The sequence below is a fragment of the Cololabis saira genome, chromosome 1 (assembly GCF_033807715.1).
Source record: "Cololabis saira isolate AMF1-May2022 chromosome 1, fColSai1.1, whole genome shotgun sequence".
NCBI classification, from domain to species: domain Eukaryota; kingdom Metazoa; phylum Chordata; class Actinopteri; order Beloniformes; family Belonidae; genus Cololabis; species Cololabis saira.
Window position 1 is genome coordinate 4,797,873 of NC_084587.1, and position 19,793 is coordinate 4,817,665.

Here is a 19,793-nt window from a genome sequence, read left to right on the forward strand (position 1 = left end):
CTTTTCTGGCAGTTTAAGTAGACGACTACTCAAACATCAATGGCAGCTCTCAGGTACAATAAAAGTGCATTATGAACAAAACTTGGCACTATTCAATATCAATAATAATAATGATACTAATATATAGACACATGCATCTCATACTATTAGTTAAAGTTAAAACGACATTTACATTTGGCACATGTGGCATTCAGACCGTCCAGCTCGTTTAGCTTAAAAAATGTGAAAACACTGGTGAGTTGGACTGAAAATGATATGAATTATATTATATATATATATATAAATAATTATATATAAATATAAATAATTATATATATATATATATATATATATATATATATATATAAAACATTTGTCCATTTGTCCTCGAAGGCCGACTGCAACAGTCCTTCAACAATTGTGCGTTGAATGCGGTATGAAAAAGGTAAACATTATCCTAAATTATCCTAAAAAAAGCAGCAGACGAGCTGAAAATGAGCGATGCTCCAGGACGGGTCGGCATCCCGTCCCGGTTCTTGAGTCTTCCCTCGTCTTCGTGGGACGAGTCAGATGTTTGTTCTGTCCCTGAACGGAGAGGGGTGGGGCATTTTTAACTCTGAGGTCCTGTTTTCTGTAACGTTTACTTTCCTTATTCTATTAAAATCACTGTTTTTAGTAAAAAAAAAAAAACACTTCTGGTCCGGTACCTCACCCGTTCCCCGGTACCAAACGTACCGAAGCGGGGCGTGGGCTTTAAGTGACGACTCACACAGGAGCAAAAAGCCCCTATTACCATAAAAATACAGCAGATCTGCATGATGGCCCCCATGTGGTCAGAAGAGAGTCCCATCATTTTCTTTTTCAAGTAAAAAGAAAATCTTTATAAAACAAAAGTGGGAAAAATGTGGTAATCTTAGAGACTATAAAAGGAAAACACAGATAAAACGACATAAAAACAACAAAGCTTGCAGTTCTCATGAAAGAACTTGGTCTCTGTGCTGCTGGTTCAGCAGTGACACCAATAAATAATAAGAAAAACAATACTGTACTCGTTCTAAACAGCAATAAAAACATGATCAACGTCCTGATCGTGGAGAGGAAAAGGTCCAGCCCTTAATCCGTCCACAGTTTCCCCCGCGGGGGGTCCGGGCCCTGAAAGATGGAGCTGCCCCTGCAGACGAGTCCCGTTTGACCCAGATACACAGCTGATACGCAGGGGGCGTGGCCACAGGGAGGGGGCGTGGTCACTGGGAGGGGGCGGGGCCTCCACGGTCAGCTGTCGTCTGTCGTCAGGCTCAGTTCACCAGCAGGACGTCTTCATACGTCGTGGTTCTGGAGGAGGAGGAGGAGGAAGAGTCTAACGTTATAATCAGTTTTAAAACATCTGTTTTCACTTTAGCAATTAAAACCCGTCCAGATGTTGCAGAAGTGACTGAAGATCTGCTTATCGTGGCGTTCAAAGGTTCAGCGGATCACTGTGACATGGACTGAGGTGGTTTCTGATCCGTTAACCCTTGTACTGTCTTTGGGTCAAAATGACCTAATTCTCCTGTCCTTCTTTCCTCCTGCTCTCTCCTTCCTCATTCCCTTCCTCTTTTCTCCCCTCGTACATTCTTTCCTTGTTTTCTCCTTTCCTTCCTTCCTTCTTTTCTCCATCCCTTCCTCCTTTTCTCCATCCCTTCCTCCTTTCTCCCTTCCTTCCTTCTTTCCTCTCTTCCTTCCTTCTTTCCTCCCTCCCTCCTTTCTCCCTTCCTTCCTTCTTTCCTCTCTTCCTTCCTTCTTTCCTCCCTCCCTCTTTTCTCCCTTCCTTCCTTCTTTCCTCCCTCCCTTCCTTCCTTCTTTCCTCCCTCCCTTCCTTCCTTCTTTTCTCCCTTCTTTCCTCCCTTCCTTCCTTCTTTTCTGTCTTCCTTCCTTCTTTCTTTTTTTCCTTCATTCTTCCCTTCCTTCCTCCTTGACCCAAAGACAGCACAAGGGTTAAGAGATTTATTTAACTATATAATTTATTTAACCTTTATTTATCTAGGAATTTAAATTATAAACCTCTTTTTCTAAGGAGTCCTGGCAGCAAAAAGTTACAGTTTCAAAAAAGTAAAATGACATATAAATGAGATAAAACAGTCACAGGTTAATCTCACGTGCTCTCAGTCTGGATCTAAAGTCACTCAGAGAGATAAGTTCCCGTAGTTTCAAGTCCTTTTGCAACTGGTTCCCCACAGAAGGGACAGAGAAGACTAAAGCCTCCTTTCCAGCTCAGTGTGGCAACAGATTATTGCAAGAATAATATCACAAGAATCAACACTCCTCCGTGTGATCAAGTAACAAATGTAAGAGGGCGGTGGTCCAAGCCTTGTAAATAAAAGTGGATAAAGCCAAGATCAGAGTAGGATCCAGATCTGACCCAGATACGTTCAGAAAAAGACCTTCCTGAACTTTATATATGAAGGTTTTAGTTTTCTCAGCTTGGCATCGGTGAAGTCCATCCATCTATGTTCTCGAGCCATCGGATCTGATTCTTACCAGCGTTCCCAAGTTCTCCAAAGTTCTGGTCTACAAAGAAGGCCGTCACACTCGAGAGTACATTTCACTTTGACGGGTCGAGGCCCTGCAGTTTGTAATAAACCTCTGGATACACGGAGTCAATCCTACGAAGAGTATTAGGGCCATGCAGGAGAAAAAAATATTTCAGAGGAAGATTTTTTTTTATTGTGCACTTCGAGAAAAAAGTCGAAATGTCGAGAAAAAAGTCGAAATGTCGAGATTAATGTTGAAATACAATTTTGAGAAAAAAGTCGAAATTTCGTGAATAAAATCTCGAGAAAAAAGTTGTAATACAATTTGGTGAATAAAGTCAAAATGTCTCCTCTGGCTCATCAAATCCATTTAGGAGAGAGACTGACAGCTCTGCAGCAGCAGCCGGAACTAACTAACTAACTAACTAACTAACTAACTAACTAACTAACTAACTAACTTACATCCTTGGAGTGGAACGTTAAGGAAGTTATGCAGCTGCATATGTTTGTTATAGTCTGAGAAAGTTGACTTTATTCACAAAATTTCGCCTTTTTTCCATCAACATTTCGCCTTTTTTCTCGAAATTCTACTTCCACATTAATCTCGACATTTCGACTTTTTTCTCAAAGTGCATAATGAAAAAAATAAATAAAATCTTCCTCCTCTAAAATTTTTTTTTTATTTTTCTCCTGCCTGGCCCTAATACTCTTCCGTACAATCCATCTCAGGCACTGAGCTGAAGTGTTCATTTAAAAAAAAGACTAAAGAAAACAACATTTACTTCCTCAGAAAGAGATAATCCTTCTCCAGGGCCGTGGCGTCGCTCACCTGTCGCAGCAGCAGAAGACGGAGCAGGGCGACGTCTCCAGACCCCTGAACTTCCCCGAGCTCGGCGCGTCCGTGCACTCGGCGATGAAGGCGTGCAGGTCCGTGATGTGCAGCGGTTCGTGGGTTTGATGCTGCGGGAACCAATCAGAAGGCGTTAGGAAGGTTTTTGTTTCCCCGTCTCTCATGGTGCAGGAGCCGGCCGTACCTTGATGGTCTCGTAGGCCCCGGTGATCAGGGCGATGAACAGAGACAGCACCATGTAGATGAAGAGGGAGATGAAGGTGTACAGGTACACCTGGCTGAACAGCCACACCAGCGGGCTGCTCGCCTGCATCCCCGCAAACGTCACGAACATGTCGTCCCCGTTGATCAGGGAGAACAGGCACTCCGACACCATGGACAGAGAGCGGAACTGGGGAGGAGGAACGGAGGTGGAACGGAGGTGAGTGAGGCGGTTTCACCGACTCCAGAGGAGTCGTTGTGTGGGAGTAAGTGAAGATGAAAATGTATTATTTTGATCCCTGATACATAAACAAAAATAGGTCTATACAGGACTGTCTCAGAAAATTAGAATATTGTTATAAAGTTCTTTATTTTCTGTAATGCAAAAATGTCATCCATTCTGGATTCATTACAAATCAACTGAAATATTTCAAGCCTTTTATTATTTTAATATTGCTGATTATGGCTTTAGTTGTTATCGTTACACCCCTAGTCCCGCGGGATCCGGCGGGACCCAATCCCAATACAGCCCTCACCTTGACGTGGTACGGGCCGAGGACGATCCAGCCGCAGAAGCAGTAGCCCAGGTAGATGACGGCGACGCAGCAGCAGAAGCGGATCACGTTGGGGAACGCCGCCCGGAGGGTGATGATGAGGATCTGCGGTGGGAGACGGAGCGTGTTAGACAGTCTCATAATTCGCAAATGCACACACCGTTTCACAAATGCACAGGACAGTCTAAGCGAACGAGGCGAACGCAGCTCAAACAGCAGGTGTATCCGCCCCTTTAATCTGATTGGTTTAGAGTAAATCGTCCCCCACGTGGGCTGCGCTCATATGATTGTCTAAAACAAAGGAAGACATCTGATTGGTTGCAGATCCTTCCGTGTTAAAAAAAAAAACTATTTGTGGATCGAGTCACGTCAGGGGAGTCTCAAAAGTCACACGCAAATCCAGCACAGCTCACAGACAAAAAAACGTTTGAAAATCAGGTTATATTTGTGTGCGCATCAAAAATACATTTGTATATCTTGTCCTACGCGCGTGTGAATTGTTCTGTGCATTTGTGAATCGGTGTGTGCATTTGTGAAACTATGTGTGCATTTGTGAATCGGTGTGTGCATTTGTGAATCGGCGTGTGCATTTGTGAATCGGTGTGTGCATTTGTGAATCGGTGTGTGCATTTGTGAATCGGTGTGTGCATTTGTAAAACTTGTCCTGTGCATTTGTGAAACTGTGTGTGCATTTGTGAAACTATGTGTGCATTTGCGGATCGGTGTGTGCATTTGGGAATTTTGTCCTGTGCATTTGTGAATCGGTGTGTGCATTTGTGAATCGGTGTGTGCATTTGCGAATTTTGTCCTGTGCATTTGTGAAACGGTGTGTGCATTTGCGAATCGGTGTGTGCATTTGTGAATTTTGTCCTGTGCATTTGTGAATCGGTGTGTGCATTTGCGAATTATAAGACTGTTCTAGCTCCATAAGACAGACGTTCTCAGCGGCAGCATGAACCAGGAGCGAGGAGCAGCAGCGTCTTACGTTGTACTTCTGGAAGAAGGTGAGGTAGCGGATGACGCCCACCCACACCAGCAGCGTGGAGGTTCCCAGCAGGATCCCACACAGGTCATACGAGGACAGCGTCTGCCGGGAGAAGAGAACGGGTGAGGACCTGCGGGGGTTTGAGGTTCGGGAGAAACACCTGGCGGGAATCGGACCTTGGACTCGATGCCGATCTTGATGACGCTGCCGGTGACGGTGAAGATGTCGCTGATGATGAGGAGGATGTACCAGCCGTTGATGAACTCCAGCCGGTCGCCCCAGACCACCTTACGGCCCAGGTTCTCCCTGAAGTAGCGGACGTACTCCTGAGGAGAGAAACGGAGGGGGTTAGACAGTCCTGGAGTTGTAAAATAAAATCAGGGGGGATGGTGGATTTTATCATATGGGGACAGATAATTTGTGCTGATTACAAATAACATTATATAACAAATAATAGCACTGACCAAAACACCTGCAGAAATACTGCAGGAATGACATAGCAGCAGTTAAATGCAGCCTTCTGTAAGCTTTAAATATCCACTGGGCTTACATCAAATACATCAAAACACAACAATAAAAAACACTTTTCTGAACTTATCAATATGACTCTGTCCTTCACAGGATAAGTAAAATGATCACTGCAAAAACTCACAATCTTAACAAGAATATTAGTCTTATTTCTAGTTAAAATGTCTAATTTTAGTAAAAAAATCTCATTACACTTAAAACAAGACTCATCACTGGAAAAAACAACAATTTTCACCTGTTTCAAGTAGATTTTCACTTGAAATAAGTAGAAAAATCTGCTTGTGGAACAAGATTTTTTTGCTTGTAATGAGAAGATAAATCCTGTCCCACTGGCAGATTTTTCTACTTATTTCAAGTGAAAATTTACTTGAAACAGGTGAAAATTGTCAAATAAGTTATTTTTCTGGTGATGACTCTAAATGTTGAAATAGCAGTAAAACCACATTCATTGATGAAATGACATAAGGGATGGAAAGGAGGGATGGCAGTTTTACAGGGGGGATGATTTTGAGCGTTTTTATATCAGGGGGGTGCCATCCTCCTTCATCCCCCCTCAACTCAACTCAACCCCCCTAGGTCTCCGCCTCGGTGCCGCTCTGACGGACGTGGGGGGGATTCTTACCTGCTCCAGCAGGATTCCTCGCAGGATGGAGCGGCCGCAGAGCAGCAGGGACAGCAGGCAGACCAGCGCCACCGCCACGTCGAAGGCCACGCGGGCGTAGTTCTCCGCTGGGGGGAAACGGTGAAAACTCATCATGTCGACGCCTGGCGCTCGCCGTCGCCGGGTTCCACGCTTCACCCTCAACTCAAACTTTATTTATAGAGCAGTTTGAAACAACCAAGGGTGACCAAATTGGTGTACGCTTTAAAAACAGCTGAATAATATATACAAGACTGTCTCAGAAAATTAGAATATTGTGATTTTCTGTAATGCAATTACAAAAACAAAAACATCATACATTCTGGATTCATTACAAATCAACTGAAATATTGCAAACCTTTTATTATTTTAATATTGCTGATCATGTCTTACAGCTTAGGAAAACTCAAATATCCTATCTCAAAAAATTCTGGGAATCTTAATCTTAAACTGTAAGCCATAATCAGAAATATTAAAATAATAAAATGCTTGCAATATTTCAGTTGATTTGTAATGAATCCAGAATGTATGACATTTTTGTTTTTTTTTAATTTTATTACAGAAAATAAAGAACTTTATCACAATATTCTAATTTTCTGAGACAGTCCCGTAAATATATTACAAAGATAAAATAAATAGACTTAGATGAGTACAAAATACACGAATACAATGAAATATTTAAAAATTTGAATAAGTTTGAAATAAAATGTTGCCAAAATCCACTAAAACTAATCAAAAGCAGGGAGGAAAAGTTTGTTTTTCATTCATCTGTGATCATTGCACATGTTTGTAACTCTTCCGAACCAGCGCTAACACTTTTTACTCATATTTTTTTTATGTTTTTTTGTGTGACAATAATAATATTTAAAAAAACGTCACATAATCAAATTATGGTCTACATCAGCTCCTATATTTGATGCTTTCTGGTCATAACTCCATTTACTGTTTATTTTTTTATTGGCTAGCAGAAGCTAAATGCCACCAGAAAATGGTTCCTACCAAAAACAACAGTTTATTTCTTTAGTTCCATCCCCTAAAAGAAAGTTCCTTTCGTGATTATACTTTTTAATGTAATAAAAATATGTAATTTAGTGTGAAACAGTGCTGTTTTATCCAAATTTGTTATTTTTAAACACATTTGGACAATATGCAGTCCAACAAAACACTGCACGGCTGCAAGAATAAAAAGATTGGCCTTTTAATTTTGTATTATTTTAATATATTTTTGTTATTTTTCTTTGCAAAACTGTGTTTAATAAACTATTATTAAACATTTTTTATATTTATTTGATACATTATGGTTTTTATTAATCCAGGGCCGGGCCTCGGAGTTTTATGGTCCGGAGGAGGACGGGTCAACGCCTGTCCCCCCCCTCCCCCCTCACATACAGAACAAACGGCGGTAAAGGAAGTTGCTCTCACCGTGTCCGGAGACACTCGGGTCTTTGCAGTCCTTGATTTTGGCCTCGTTCTCCAGCCAGATCTTCACCTTCCCACTGTGAGCCTTGTTGTCCAGAGCGATCTGGAAGAGAGAATAAGAACTCGTCACGTGAAGCTTTCATCATCAGGACATGAAAATAGATTCAAAGCCTCTCTATGTAGTAATACCACGTCTGACCACAAGGGGGCGGCGTGTCACAAGAAGGTTCAGGTGTCAGACGCAGCAAAGTGAATTTCAGGCTGGCGGCCTGTTGCTGAAAGTTGCAGACGGACGCATCGCATCGCCACTTACTTTTCCCGATCACAACCGGAGTCGGCAATTACGCGACTTCTTCTACTGACGTTTTCGTGCGTTTTCTGTCCGTCAAACTCGATTCACTTATGGGCGACCGACATTAGGATTGAAGGAGCACATGTTTTTGTGGGAAGTGGTAACGAGATCTGGCTCCGGGTCAGTTGGACTTGACAGTGACCCGTACAGTTACCCCAAGAACCAGTGGTCCATGGACATTAATATTTGGTACAGTTACCAAGAACCAGTGGTCCATGGACATTAATATTTGGTACAGTTACCAAGAACCAGTGGTCCATGGACATTAATATTTGGTACAGTTACCAAGAACCAGTGGTCCATGGACATTAATATTTGGTACAGTTACCAAGAACCAGTGGTCCATGGACATTAATATTTGGCCACGAATCCAGTTTCCTGATATTTATATGAACTTAATTTTTACGCCGGGGAAATACACGAAGCAAAGCTTGAAGGCGTACAAAAGTCTTGATGCTTGGTCCGACTTCAAGGCAGGATTTGTTGTAGAAATTAAAGTGATGAGGACACCGAACTTTATGATTTGACCGTTTAACGTTAGCTACCCAAAAATCCAACATTACCTGATATAAAAAGGGGAACCACCAAATCCACGTTTCGGTGCCTGGAATCCAGTTGTTTCTGTGAATTGCAGCGATCCATTTGTCTCTCTTAAGCTTATTTTTCTGCAGTCTGTAAACGATAACTCCGATTTCTTGCTGAATCTATGAGTACAGTCGATCGCACAACAGCTCTTTCCCATTTTAGATGTTTTCCTGTTGCTCAAACTGAAAGTTTACGCCGACACTCGGTCTTTCCGACACTCGGTCTTTCCGACACTCGGTCTTTCCGACACTCGGTCTTTCCGACACTCGGTCTTTCCGACACTCGGTCTTTCCGACACTCGGTCTTTCCGACACTCAGTCTTTCCGACACTCAGTCTTTCCGACACTCAGTCTTTCCGACACTCAGTCTTTCCGACACTCAGTCTTTCCGACACTCAGTCTTTCCGACACTCAGTCTTTCCGACACTCAGTCTTTCCGACACTCAGTCTTTCCGACACTCAGTCTTTCCGACACTCAGTCTTTCCGACACTCAGTCTTTCCGACACTCAGTCTTTCCGACACTCAGTCTTTCCGACACTCAGTCTTTCCGACACTCAGTCTTTCCGACACTCAGTCTTTCCGACACTCAGTCTTTCCGACACTCAGTCTTTCCGACACTCAGTCTTTCCGACACTCAGTCTTTCCGACACTCAGTCTTTCCGACACTCAGTCTTTCCGACACTCAGTCTTTCCGACACTCAGTCTTTCCGACACTCAGTCTTTCCGACACTCAGTCTTTCCGACAGTGGGCGAAACCTGCTGTGAAGTCGCATCTGTGACGCCATGCGCATTCCCTCTTTAGCAAAACTGGGAGACGGAGACATTTTCAAATAAGAATCTGGATGCAGCAAAGCACCATGGGAGGAGGAGACAACCTGTCTTTTAGAGATGTGTCCACGGAGGAGCCACGAGGACCAAGTCCTGTTAGAGCAGATACCTGGATGTTGCTGCAACTTTCACGCAAACGCAGAGACGTAACTGACGTTTGCAGAGACGTAACTGACATGGCTCCTCTTAGCACCCGAGCTGTGGAAAAGCAAACTGGTTCTCAGCTGGTTCTCAAGTTGAGTTGTGAACCAGAACCAGCACTGGAACTGGTTTGGTGGAAAAGGGGTACCAGTTTGTTATCTTGTCTCAATTTTGCGCCTTTTGGCGCTTAGAGGGTTAAAAACTTGAAACCTACCGTTATATAAAACGTGTAGCAGTCGGGAATCTCGTTGTTGATGATGCTCTGGATGTTGATCGCCTTCAGCTGGAACTGGATGGTAACGTTGATCAGTCTTGACGGAAGAAACACAAAAACACAGGAAAAGATTTGTTTTTTGTTGTTTTTTTTTTTAAACCGACGCGACAAGAAATGACCAGAAAGTGCAAGAGATGAGACTCTGTATTCCTCTGTGTGTGTGTGTGTGCAACTGTATGTGTGTGTGTGTGTGTGTGTGTGTCAGATAAGTGACTTGCTGAGTGGCATCATCAGATACCGTCCCGCAGAGATAACCTCACCGGCGGAGGCCAAACGAAGCGGCGTGAGAAAGGAAGCCTTACTTGTGGAACTTGAGCGTGAAGTTCTTGTAGCTGGTGAGCGGGTCCGGGGGGGCGGCCATCGGGGGAACGGTCATCAGGGGGGCCGTCATCGGGTTCACGCCCACGCAATCTGAGGACGGGGAACAGCGAGCGGAGACACGTCAGCTCCAGTCGCTTTCACTTCAGCTGAAGATCATTTCTATGGAGCTAGAACAGTCTCATAATTCACAAATGCACAGGACAAGATTCACAAATGCACAGGACAAGATTCACAAATGCACAGGACAAGATTCACAAATGCACAGGACAAGATTCACAAATGCACAGACCGATTTGCAAATGCACAGAACAATTCACACGCGCGTAGGACAAGATATACAAATGTATTTTTGATGCACACACAAATATAACCTGATTTACAAACGTTTTTTTGTCTGTGAGCTGCGCTGGATTTGTGTGTGACTTTTGAGACTCCCCTGACGTGACTCGATCCACAAATACGGTTTTATTAACACGGAAGGATCTGCAACCAATCAGATGTCTTCCTTTGTTTCAGCCAATCATAAGAGCGCACCCCACGTGGGGGACGATTTACACGTAAACCAATCAGATTAAAGGGGCGGATACACCTGCTGTTTCAACTGCGTTAGCGCTGTTCGCTTAGAAAAGTGATTAATATTTCGAGTTGATGGAGTAAAGATAGATAAACAGCAACAGGAGATAAAAGATAAATAAACAGGATGGAGAGGAGATCACTGTTCTGATTTTCTTGTGATCCCGGTAAAGAAAACAGTGATCAGAGATGGTTTGTTGGGCCATTCAACCAGTGTGTGCATTTGCAAATCGGTCTGTGCATTTGTAAAACTTGTCCTGTGCATTTGTGAATTATGAGACTGTTCTAGTTCCATACATTTCTCACCGTTTCTCAATGAGCTCATCGTAAAAAATAAATGCTGAGATCCATGTGGGCTTCATGTGATGCCGCTTCGTCTTAAAACTGTTCAGATAATTTGTGCTGATTACAAATAATATAATATATTACAAATAATAGCAGTGACCAAATCACCTGCAGAAATACTGCAGGAATGACATAGCAGCAGTTAAATGCAGCCTTCTGTAAGCTTTAAATATCCACTGGGCTTACATCAAATACATCAAAACACAACAATAAAAAACTGTTTTCTGAACTTATCAATATGACTCTGTCCTTCACAGTATAAGTAAAATGGATCACTGCAAAAACTCAAAATCTTAACAAGAATATTTGTCCTATTTCTAGTTAAAATGTCTCATTTTAGTAAAAAAAAAATCTTATTACACTTAAAACAAGACTCATCACTGGAAAAAACAACAATTTTCACCTGTTTCAAGTAGATTTTCACTTGAAATAAGTAGAAAAATCTGCCAGTGGAACAAGATTTTTTTGCTTGTAATAAGAAGATAAATCTTGTCCCACTGGCAGATTTTTCTACTTATTTCAAGTGAAGATTTACTTGAAACAGGTGAAAATTGTCAAATAAGTTATTTTTCTGGTGTTATTTCTCTGGTGATGACTCTAAATGTTGAAATAGCAGTAAAACCACATTCATTGATGAAATGACATAAGGGATGGAAAGAGGGGATGATTTGGACCGTTTTTATTTCAGAGTGGATGCCAACCCCCTCTAATCCCCCCTCAACTCCAGTACTGCTTGTAAGTATTTGAATATTACAGCCATACTATGCTTGTATTCTCTATAACCTGTAACACTGTAAACATGTATATTGCTTAATGTAAAACCAATACAAATGTCTAAAAAAGGAAAAACACACTGCAGTGTAGTTGGGAACATTCACTGAATGATCAATAATTCTGCTGATATTCTAACTATCTATGTTCTCATTTATTTGCTTACGGCTGCGTTTTGCTCAGCAGATGTTTACAGGACTTATTTATGATAAAACCGACGGGCTGGACGTGTTTCCATGAGAGCGACCTCTGGTACGTGAAGGCCGGAGCACGACTGAGCGGAGGATCAATAACCGTGAACGGAGGATCAATAACCTGCTTACGGTGGCCTCCCAGCGAGCGCTAACCTGCTTACGGGTTTGGAAAACATGAAATGTCAACAGTTGATTAAAAATGCTCAGTTTTAAATGTCAAAGGAAGTCTCAAAAAAAAGAGAAGGAACTTGAAATTGAAGCAGAACAGTTTAATGAACTCAGTTTGAAGTATCAGTGCAGAGTTCTGCATTTACAGGACTACGTTAAGTCCTTAGAGGACAAAGCGTGATTATTGTTGCATGTTATGATCAGGGCTGGGCGATATGACCTCGAATCAATATCACGATAAATTGGGCAGTTTTACTTCGATAACGATAAATGCACGATTAACGCGACGGTATGATGCACCTTTTGTTATTACTTTCATGAGCCGTTTAAATCCTCCCAGTGTCCCATCGACCTTCTTCAGAAGGAACTAATTTATCAAATAGACCGTTTTATTTATTTATTCTATAACAAAGAAAAACACTGTAGTGGCCGTTGTCTATTCACAATATTCAGGATTTATTAAATAATTTGTCTTTGTGCTGTATTCATTATTATTATTATTATTATTATTATTATTGACGACAGCAGTGGTCCAACTTTGTCCAACTTGAAAGAAAAAATCAAAAAAACTTTTTTTTTTTTTTAATTAAAAAAAAAAGAACCATTGATTTAATGGTTTAATATCTCCAACTATCTCCAAAAATATCAGAAGTTACTTTATTGGCTGTAACTGCAAACAAAAATAAAAAAAACACAATAATTTCCTCCTTTCAACAGTGTCATCATCAGCAGGTTATGTCCGCTAACAGACCTTTTCTAAACTCTTTACTTATCTCTTGATGTAACCATTTTGAGAGTTTGGAACTTTTAACGCTGGATGGTTGAGAATCATCAAACGTTGGAGATTTTAAACTCTTCAAGCTATATTAAATAATTTGTCTGCGTGCTATTATTATTATTATTATTGATGACAGCAGTGGTCTCATTCTGCTCACAACAAACAAAAAAAAAATTAAATAAAGAGACACATTGAGCCCCAAATCGGCCCCCTGAATGGTGGTGGTTTGTGTTTCTGTGTTTAAGAGTGATTAGTGTTTTAATTTAGTTGACCTCAACTGAGCATTCATGGAACGCTTGAAGCTGAAACTCAGACTTTACCCGGCAACAAGAAAAATCTATTTTCTGATTTGCTGATTGGTCGGTAGCTCGATGCGGCTGCTCTGAGTTGAAATTCGTGAGTCTCAAGTTCAATGCGTGAGACTTGAGAACCGTGTTATTTGGTCAGCCGGATCTTCGTTTGAAGCATCAGTCATTTTCTAGGGTTTCCCTTCTGGTTCAGACTGGATGGAGGAGTCACGTGATTACAGACACGCTGTCTTAAAGGGGAATGAAACTAGGCTATCAGCACGCAGTCAAAATAGACAAAAAGATATGGAGCTAGAACAGTCTCATAATTCGCAAATGCACACACCGTTTCACAAATGCACAGGACAAGTTTCACAAATACACAGAACAATTCACACGTGCGTAGGACAAGATATACAAATGTATTTTTGATGCACACACAAATATAATCTGATTTACAAACGTTTTTTTTTGTCTGTGAGCTGCGCTGGATTTGCGTTTGACTTTTGAGACTCCCCTGACGTGACTCGATCCACAAATACGTTTTTTTTAAACACGTATTTGCACAACCAATCAGATATCTTCCTTTGTTTCAGCCAATCATAAGAGCGCACCCCACGTTTGCGAATCGGTGTGTGCATTTGTGAATTTTGTCCTGTGCATTTGTGAATTTTGTCCTGTGCATTTGTGAAACGGTGTGTGCATTTGCGAATTATGAGACTGTTCTAGCTCCATAAAAAGATGTTCATTTTCTTTTTTCTTTTCTTTTTTTAAATCAAAACACAAATTTACCGACAATTGGAAAATTGACGTCGGTCATCGCAATGAATGTCGGTAACGGTACATTTTCGGTTTATCGCCCAGGCTTAGTTAGGGTGTAAAATATTCAACTTGTAATGATAAGGATGTTATTTTTCCCTGCAGCAGATTCACTTAAAAGGTAGGGTAAGCGATTTCTGGATGACATCACATCTGTTGATATCTGAAACAAAACTAAACCCAGAGCGCTAGCTCCCCGATAGCTCCTCCCTTTAGGGCTCTGGAGGGAAATGTGTCCAGTTTTGAGACCGTAGTTGGTCTCATCACCGAGACCAACTACGGTGGCCCGGTGCCGACCGTCCTCGTTCTCCTCCTCCTCCGCCCAGCGCGGGTACGCGGGTACGCGGGTACGCGGGTACGCGGGTACGCGGGTACGCGGGTACGCAGGTACGCAGGTACGCAGGTACGCAGGTACGCAGGTACGCAGGTACGCAGGTACGCAGGTACGCAGGTACGCAGGTACGCGGGTACGCGGGTACGCGGGTACGCGGGTACGCAGGTACGCAGGTACGCGGGTACGCGGGTACGCACCTGAGATGACGCGGGGGTCGATGCTGAAGGTGTCGTTGGCCGGGTCGATGCGGCCCTTCTTGTAGAACTGCTGGCAGAGGGAGAGCGCGCTGCCGTTCACGCCCACGTCGTAGACGTACGCGTAGCGTCCCACCGTGGTCTCCGGCAACGTCAGGTACTGAAGGCAGGAGGAGATTACAGTCATTAGGAATAGTCGGCACCGTTTATCTTTCGGTTATCTGGCAAAAGTGATCCAACAAACTAATGTGTCTGTCGCTCCTAGTCGGAAAAAACACATCTAAAGCTCCTGTTAAATCACTTTCTATATTACAGAGGGAGCTGATGCTGAAGGTTTATTATTATTATTATCATGTACTTAAAAAGCTTTCCAAACGGTCGCCATCGGAGAAGTATCAACTAGGTGCTGGCTCCAAAAGTGAGCCAAGCTTTTCCGTGCCCCCCCACCCCCAGGCTAAATCTAGGCTAAAAACCAAACTATTAAAGATGGCTTTTAACACCCAGTAGTGTGATGACACTTTTATCTTCTTGGATTTTGTTGTATTTTATTGTTTTTGATTCTTCTTATTTATCCTCTTTTTATGACTTGCTGTAAAGCACTTTGGCACACCAAAAGGCTTTTGTAAAGTGCTGAATAAATAAAGTACATTAAATCATAAGCTCCAACGACACCCGTGTTCACAAGTCTGACTTTGCAGGAGAAGAAAAATATTATAATATATATTTATAATATAAAAAACAAGGTCTCCATTTAGCAACAACATTTGAATTTTCAGGTTGAAGCAACTGATGCAGAAAAGCTGCAGTTCATCGACTGACCACCGGGGGAATGATGATGCTCAAGTTCCAACGATTCCCGTGTTAAAATGTCAAACATTGTCCAATTTGAGAGAAAAACTGATTTAATAGTTTAATATCTCCAACTATCTCCAAAAATACCAGACGTAACTTTATCGGCTGTAACCGCAAAAAAAAAAACAAAACAAAAAAAAAGAAAAAATCACAATGTTAAGGAAAGATTGTGTTTGTTAGCTGGTTAGGTGCAAAGGCTCAACCAATGGGAAAATCGGTAGCCTAATAGGTAAATTAGCAGCTATTTATTATTAATATTTATGTTTCATTTATAATAGAGGTAACAAAGGGTCAGGGTTAAATAAGTTTTACTTCTACCTTCTCCTTTTCAGACACTGTTTTTTTCCCCCTGTTTGTATTACGTTTTTGTTGTTGTTGCTTTTTTTCTGTAGGTTTTGAATTTGTTTTAACATTTTATATTTTTTTCCTTATGTGTTCGAAATAAACAATTCAATCAATCAATAATTTCCTCTTCCAATATCATCAACGGGTTATGTACACTAACAAACCTTCTCTAAACTCCATACTTATCACTTTATGTAACCATTTTGGCAGTTTGGTACTTCTAATGCCGGATGGAGGAGAATCGTCAAAAGTTGGAGGATTTTAAACTTTTCAAGTTTCGCTGTGAGAAACATCCAAACTGAAAGGCCTGTTTGAAAGTACGCTGCTTATTTTTGTAGCGCACAAAAAGAAATGTGGTTCTTTATGGTATGATCACAAACTATCTCTGCATTTTGGTGATGTTTTTGTAAGAAAATAATACAAAAATAAAAATACTACTCCAGAAATACCATGTCTGACCACATGGGGGCAGCATATCAGTAGAAAGCTCAAGCTCTGTTCAACTCCGGTGGGACAAATTGATATTAAGATATGTGCCACAGTATCATCAACACAGATTAATACGCCCCCGTGTGGCCAGGTGTGTTACGTTACACGTATAAGGCTTCACATTGTTGTTGCTCCTCTGATGTCTCATTTATCGTAAACTGCACTTCTAAAAAGGATAATCTGACCTTGTCCACGGCATAAAAGATGTGGTCGTAGACGTCCTCCTGCGTGTAGACGGAGAAGGAGTCGTCCAGGGACTCGTCGTAGTCTTTGAGGAAGAGATGCTTGAAGGTCATGGTGTTCTCCTCCTTGAACGTCACCACCATCTGGTTGCTGAGGCCGAACAGAACCAGCTGCAGAGACGAGGAAAACACCAGGATTATGGTCCACCGGTAACAGGAGACCCCCCCCCCCACCGCTGGACGTGGTACCCGAGGAAATACGAGGTGGGCGAGACCTTCGGCTCGTCAGCAACGATCAGTCGGACTAGAAGTATTTGTGTTTTACAATGCTGTGCAGCCCAGTCGGACCAGTTAGGAGGGAAACATCGAGGAACCAAACACAGGCCATCTTTAGCTTAAAAGGACACATGTAGGAGGCAAGGGGGGGGTGAAATGATGAGAGACATGGATCAATCAATTATCAGTCAGGGAAAATATCCAGGGTGATATTTATAGCTTTTTTTTTTTAAATAACTTTTACTACTCTTATGGCTCTGGTTATTTTTGTGATCACCGAACAGGTCGTCAGTCGGGAGGTTACAACATCGATTCTTGTTATTTTACTTATTTCTTAATAAATTAAAGACTGGAGATAGAAGAAACATTACTTTAACTTTTTTTTTTTTTTTTTTTACTTTATTTAAAAGAATTATCACAAAACAGTATACAAGAACAGTATACAAATAAAATATAGAAAATATATATATAAAATATAAAAATGTGCCAGGGGTGATGTTTGTTATTCAAGAAGATTAAACATATAATACAAGTCTACGGTTTTAATAGCCTTTTCATTTGTTGATTTTAGGATTAATTTCAGGTAAAGTTCCATTTCTTTCTGGAAAACAAAAAAGCAAGGGATTTTCTTTGAAAATTTACTCTCATGAATATGAAATTTGGCAAGAAATAAAAACAGATTTATCAAAAAGTAACATTTTCCTTCTTTCTTAGGGAAACTATGGAAACCAAAAACAACATTTTCCCAATGTAAATTAAAATCTATAGCAAAAGAGTCAATAATAAATGTGCTAATATCTGCCCATAGTTTTTTCAAAATGAGAGCAAAGCCAGAATAAATGAACAACTGTTTCTGGATGTAAATTACAGAAGGAACAGTTTGTATTAATGTCCTTTTTTAATTTCTGCATGTAAAGGCTAGCAGGATAATATTTATGTATGATTTTGTAAGAGACCTCCTTCACCTTATTTGTGATTAAAAATTTGTTAGGAAGCATCCAAGTTTTTTTCCAATCAATATGATCTGTGAAACGATTCCAATAAACAGTAATATTAGGGGTAGCAACAATATCTTTTTGAAATAAGGCACGTACCCTTACTTTAACTTTGTGTAGGAGTCTGTGATCGTCTAAATGTTCACACCAAGGCCTTGAATCAGCGTCAAATATTGGTTATCAATGTTCTTGATTACAAGTACCCAGTACTGGCATCTGGAGCCGAGACTGAAATCTGCTTAAATAAATTCAGCTGGGAACTATTTTATCTGGGACAGCTGTGTAACATCTGCCAGATAGTTAAAACGGTCCAAAATCATGTGATCATGTATTGTTTATTTAAATAATAAGTCTTCCTTTATAAAACAACTGAAATAAAGTCATGTCATTTACTTTATGGTGAGTGACAGAGCTGGTTGGTGAGGAGCGCACCGGTCACATGACCTGAAGTATTTTTTTTTCCACTTCAAAACCAAAAGTTTCCTCTTAATCCTTCAATTGTGAAATTTCAAAAGTCACAAGTCTTATTTTTCTGACTAAAAACAGGAAAGACATCAGCTAACCCTTTGACAGCGGCCTGATCTCGCCTCGCCTCCCGTTAGCTCCGCCTGAATCACGCTTCCTAGACAGCCGGCTTTGCCTTGGGGAAATATTTACCCATCATGCACCGGTGATGCTCATTATGCGTTTTTGCACCTCATGAATTGACGCTTTGTCAATTCCGTTGCTAGGTTGGACAAAACTTGTACACAAGAAAATCAACAGCAACTAGATATAAATAAAAAGTACTTCAGGTACTGTGGAGTTTAAAAAAACGAAGGTTTTTGGCAAAAACAAGATGTTTTGATGAGTTTAGCTGATAGCACGGTGGAAAGGTATTGTTGTCCACGTAGCTTTATTCAAATCAGAAATTTTTTACGTAATTTACAGTTGGTTTTGGCATGAAATGTCTCCTCTGATTCTCTCTTTCACCAGTGCCCCAAACACACGGTTTAACCATTTAAAGATAAATAAATAAACGTCTTCTTGGTTGTAGCTATGGGTTGTAGCTGCCGCCGAGCCGACTTTGTTTTGGAAGTACGAATCAGATTTCTGCCAGTTTGGGGATAAAAATACGCTGCACCCTCACAACACTACAAGTGTTCCTTTCTACTAATACAACGTTTTATAAAATAATACAGTGATTTGAATTTCGATACCAGGTAAGTAAAAACTACACTTTTTCCATTGATGTGAATGAGAGAGACGACTGTTTGCTCCAACCAGATAAACCGGATGTAGCAATGGAGGAAGACGTTTCTGATTGGTCAGTTGACAAAGCACAACAGGTCAACAGTTTTAATCTTTCCTCAGTGATTGCCAGACAGATCAGAGCGCGGCGCGGCGGCGGTGGTACCTGAACCGTGACGATGACGATCTTCAGCAGCTGCAGGATCAGCTTGTACGGCTTGCGTCCCTTGGCGTGGTATTTATCGCAGGGGCTCATGAAGAAGTACTTGAGCTTCCTGCGGAGCGCCTCCTCCTCCTGGTCGGCCCGGACCCAGTGACCGGCCGTCGTCGTGGGAAACCCGTGGTCGCCGTGGCCGCCGTGGTTGCCATGGTTACCGACGTGGGCGTCGCCCTCGTGCTCGCCGCTGCTGTCCGTGGAGCCGTAGTTGGCCGTGGACGAGGACAGGCCGTCGCCCTCCGCTGCAGGGAAAACACACAGCAGGTTTATCTCCTCAGCTGTTGCCCCGGGTTACACAAACCTCGTCATAAAACTGAACTACAACTTCGTTTTATAACCAGAACATTCATGCATTTAAATAAAAGAGAAGCCCAATAAGAAAAAAAGACGTGGGACAGTGGTTCTCAACCTTTATATCGTCAAATATTTATAATCAACTCTTAGGACCCGGACCCCAATCAGTTGCTGTAAATCCCAGTATGATATATTCTTCTTTATAAAGTCTCTTTTTGCCGTCCGTTTTCTTTTTTTTCCCGGTGGCTCAGAGTCTGCTCCGTCCAGAACAAGCGGTCTTTTT

At 41.6% G+C, this 19,793-nt stretch overlaps 1 protein-coding gene across 1 annotated transcript in view; it reads right to left on the bottom strand.

The window, feature by feature from the left end:
- Positions 1-879: 879 nt before the first annotated feature.
- The window catches only part of mcoln1a (mucolipin TRP cation channel 1a), a 31,418-nt gene continuing 12,504 nt past the window's right edge, over positions 880-19,793 (bottom strand). Inside the window, exons 2-14 of the mRNA XM_061729184.1 lie at positions 19,166-19,458; positions 16,502-16,669; positions 14,634-14,790; positions 10,149-10,257; positions 9,787-9,883; positions 7,670-7,769; positions 6,230-6,336; positions 5,256-5,405; positions 5,080-5,181; positions 4,077-4,199; positions 3,524-3,730; positions 3,319-3,449; positions 880-1,311 (exon numbers count right to left, since the gene is read on the bottom strand). Of these exons, the coding sequence (XP_061585168.1) occupies positions 1,275-1,311; positions 3,319-3,449; positions 3,524-3,730; positions 4,077-4,199; positions 5,080-5,181; positions 5,256-5,405; positions 6,230-6,336; positions 7,670-7,769; positions 9,787-9,883; positions 10,149-10,257; positions 14,634-14,790; positions 16,502-16,669; positions 19,166-19,458 (1,781 nt within the window). The 3' untranslated portion in view covers positions 880-1,274. The remainder of the gene's footprint in view (positions 1,312-3,318; positions 3,450-3,523; positions 3,731-4,076; positions 4,200-5,079; positions 5,182-5,255; positions 5,406-6,229; positions 6,337-7,669; positions 7,770-9,786; positions 9,884-10,148; positions 10,258-14,633; positions 14,791-16,501; positions 16,670-19,165; positions 19,459-19,793) is intronic.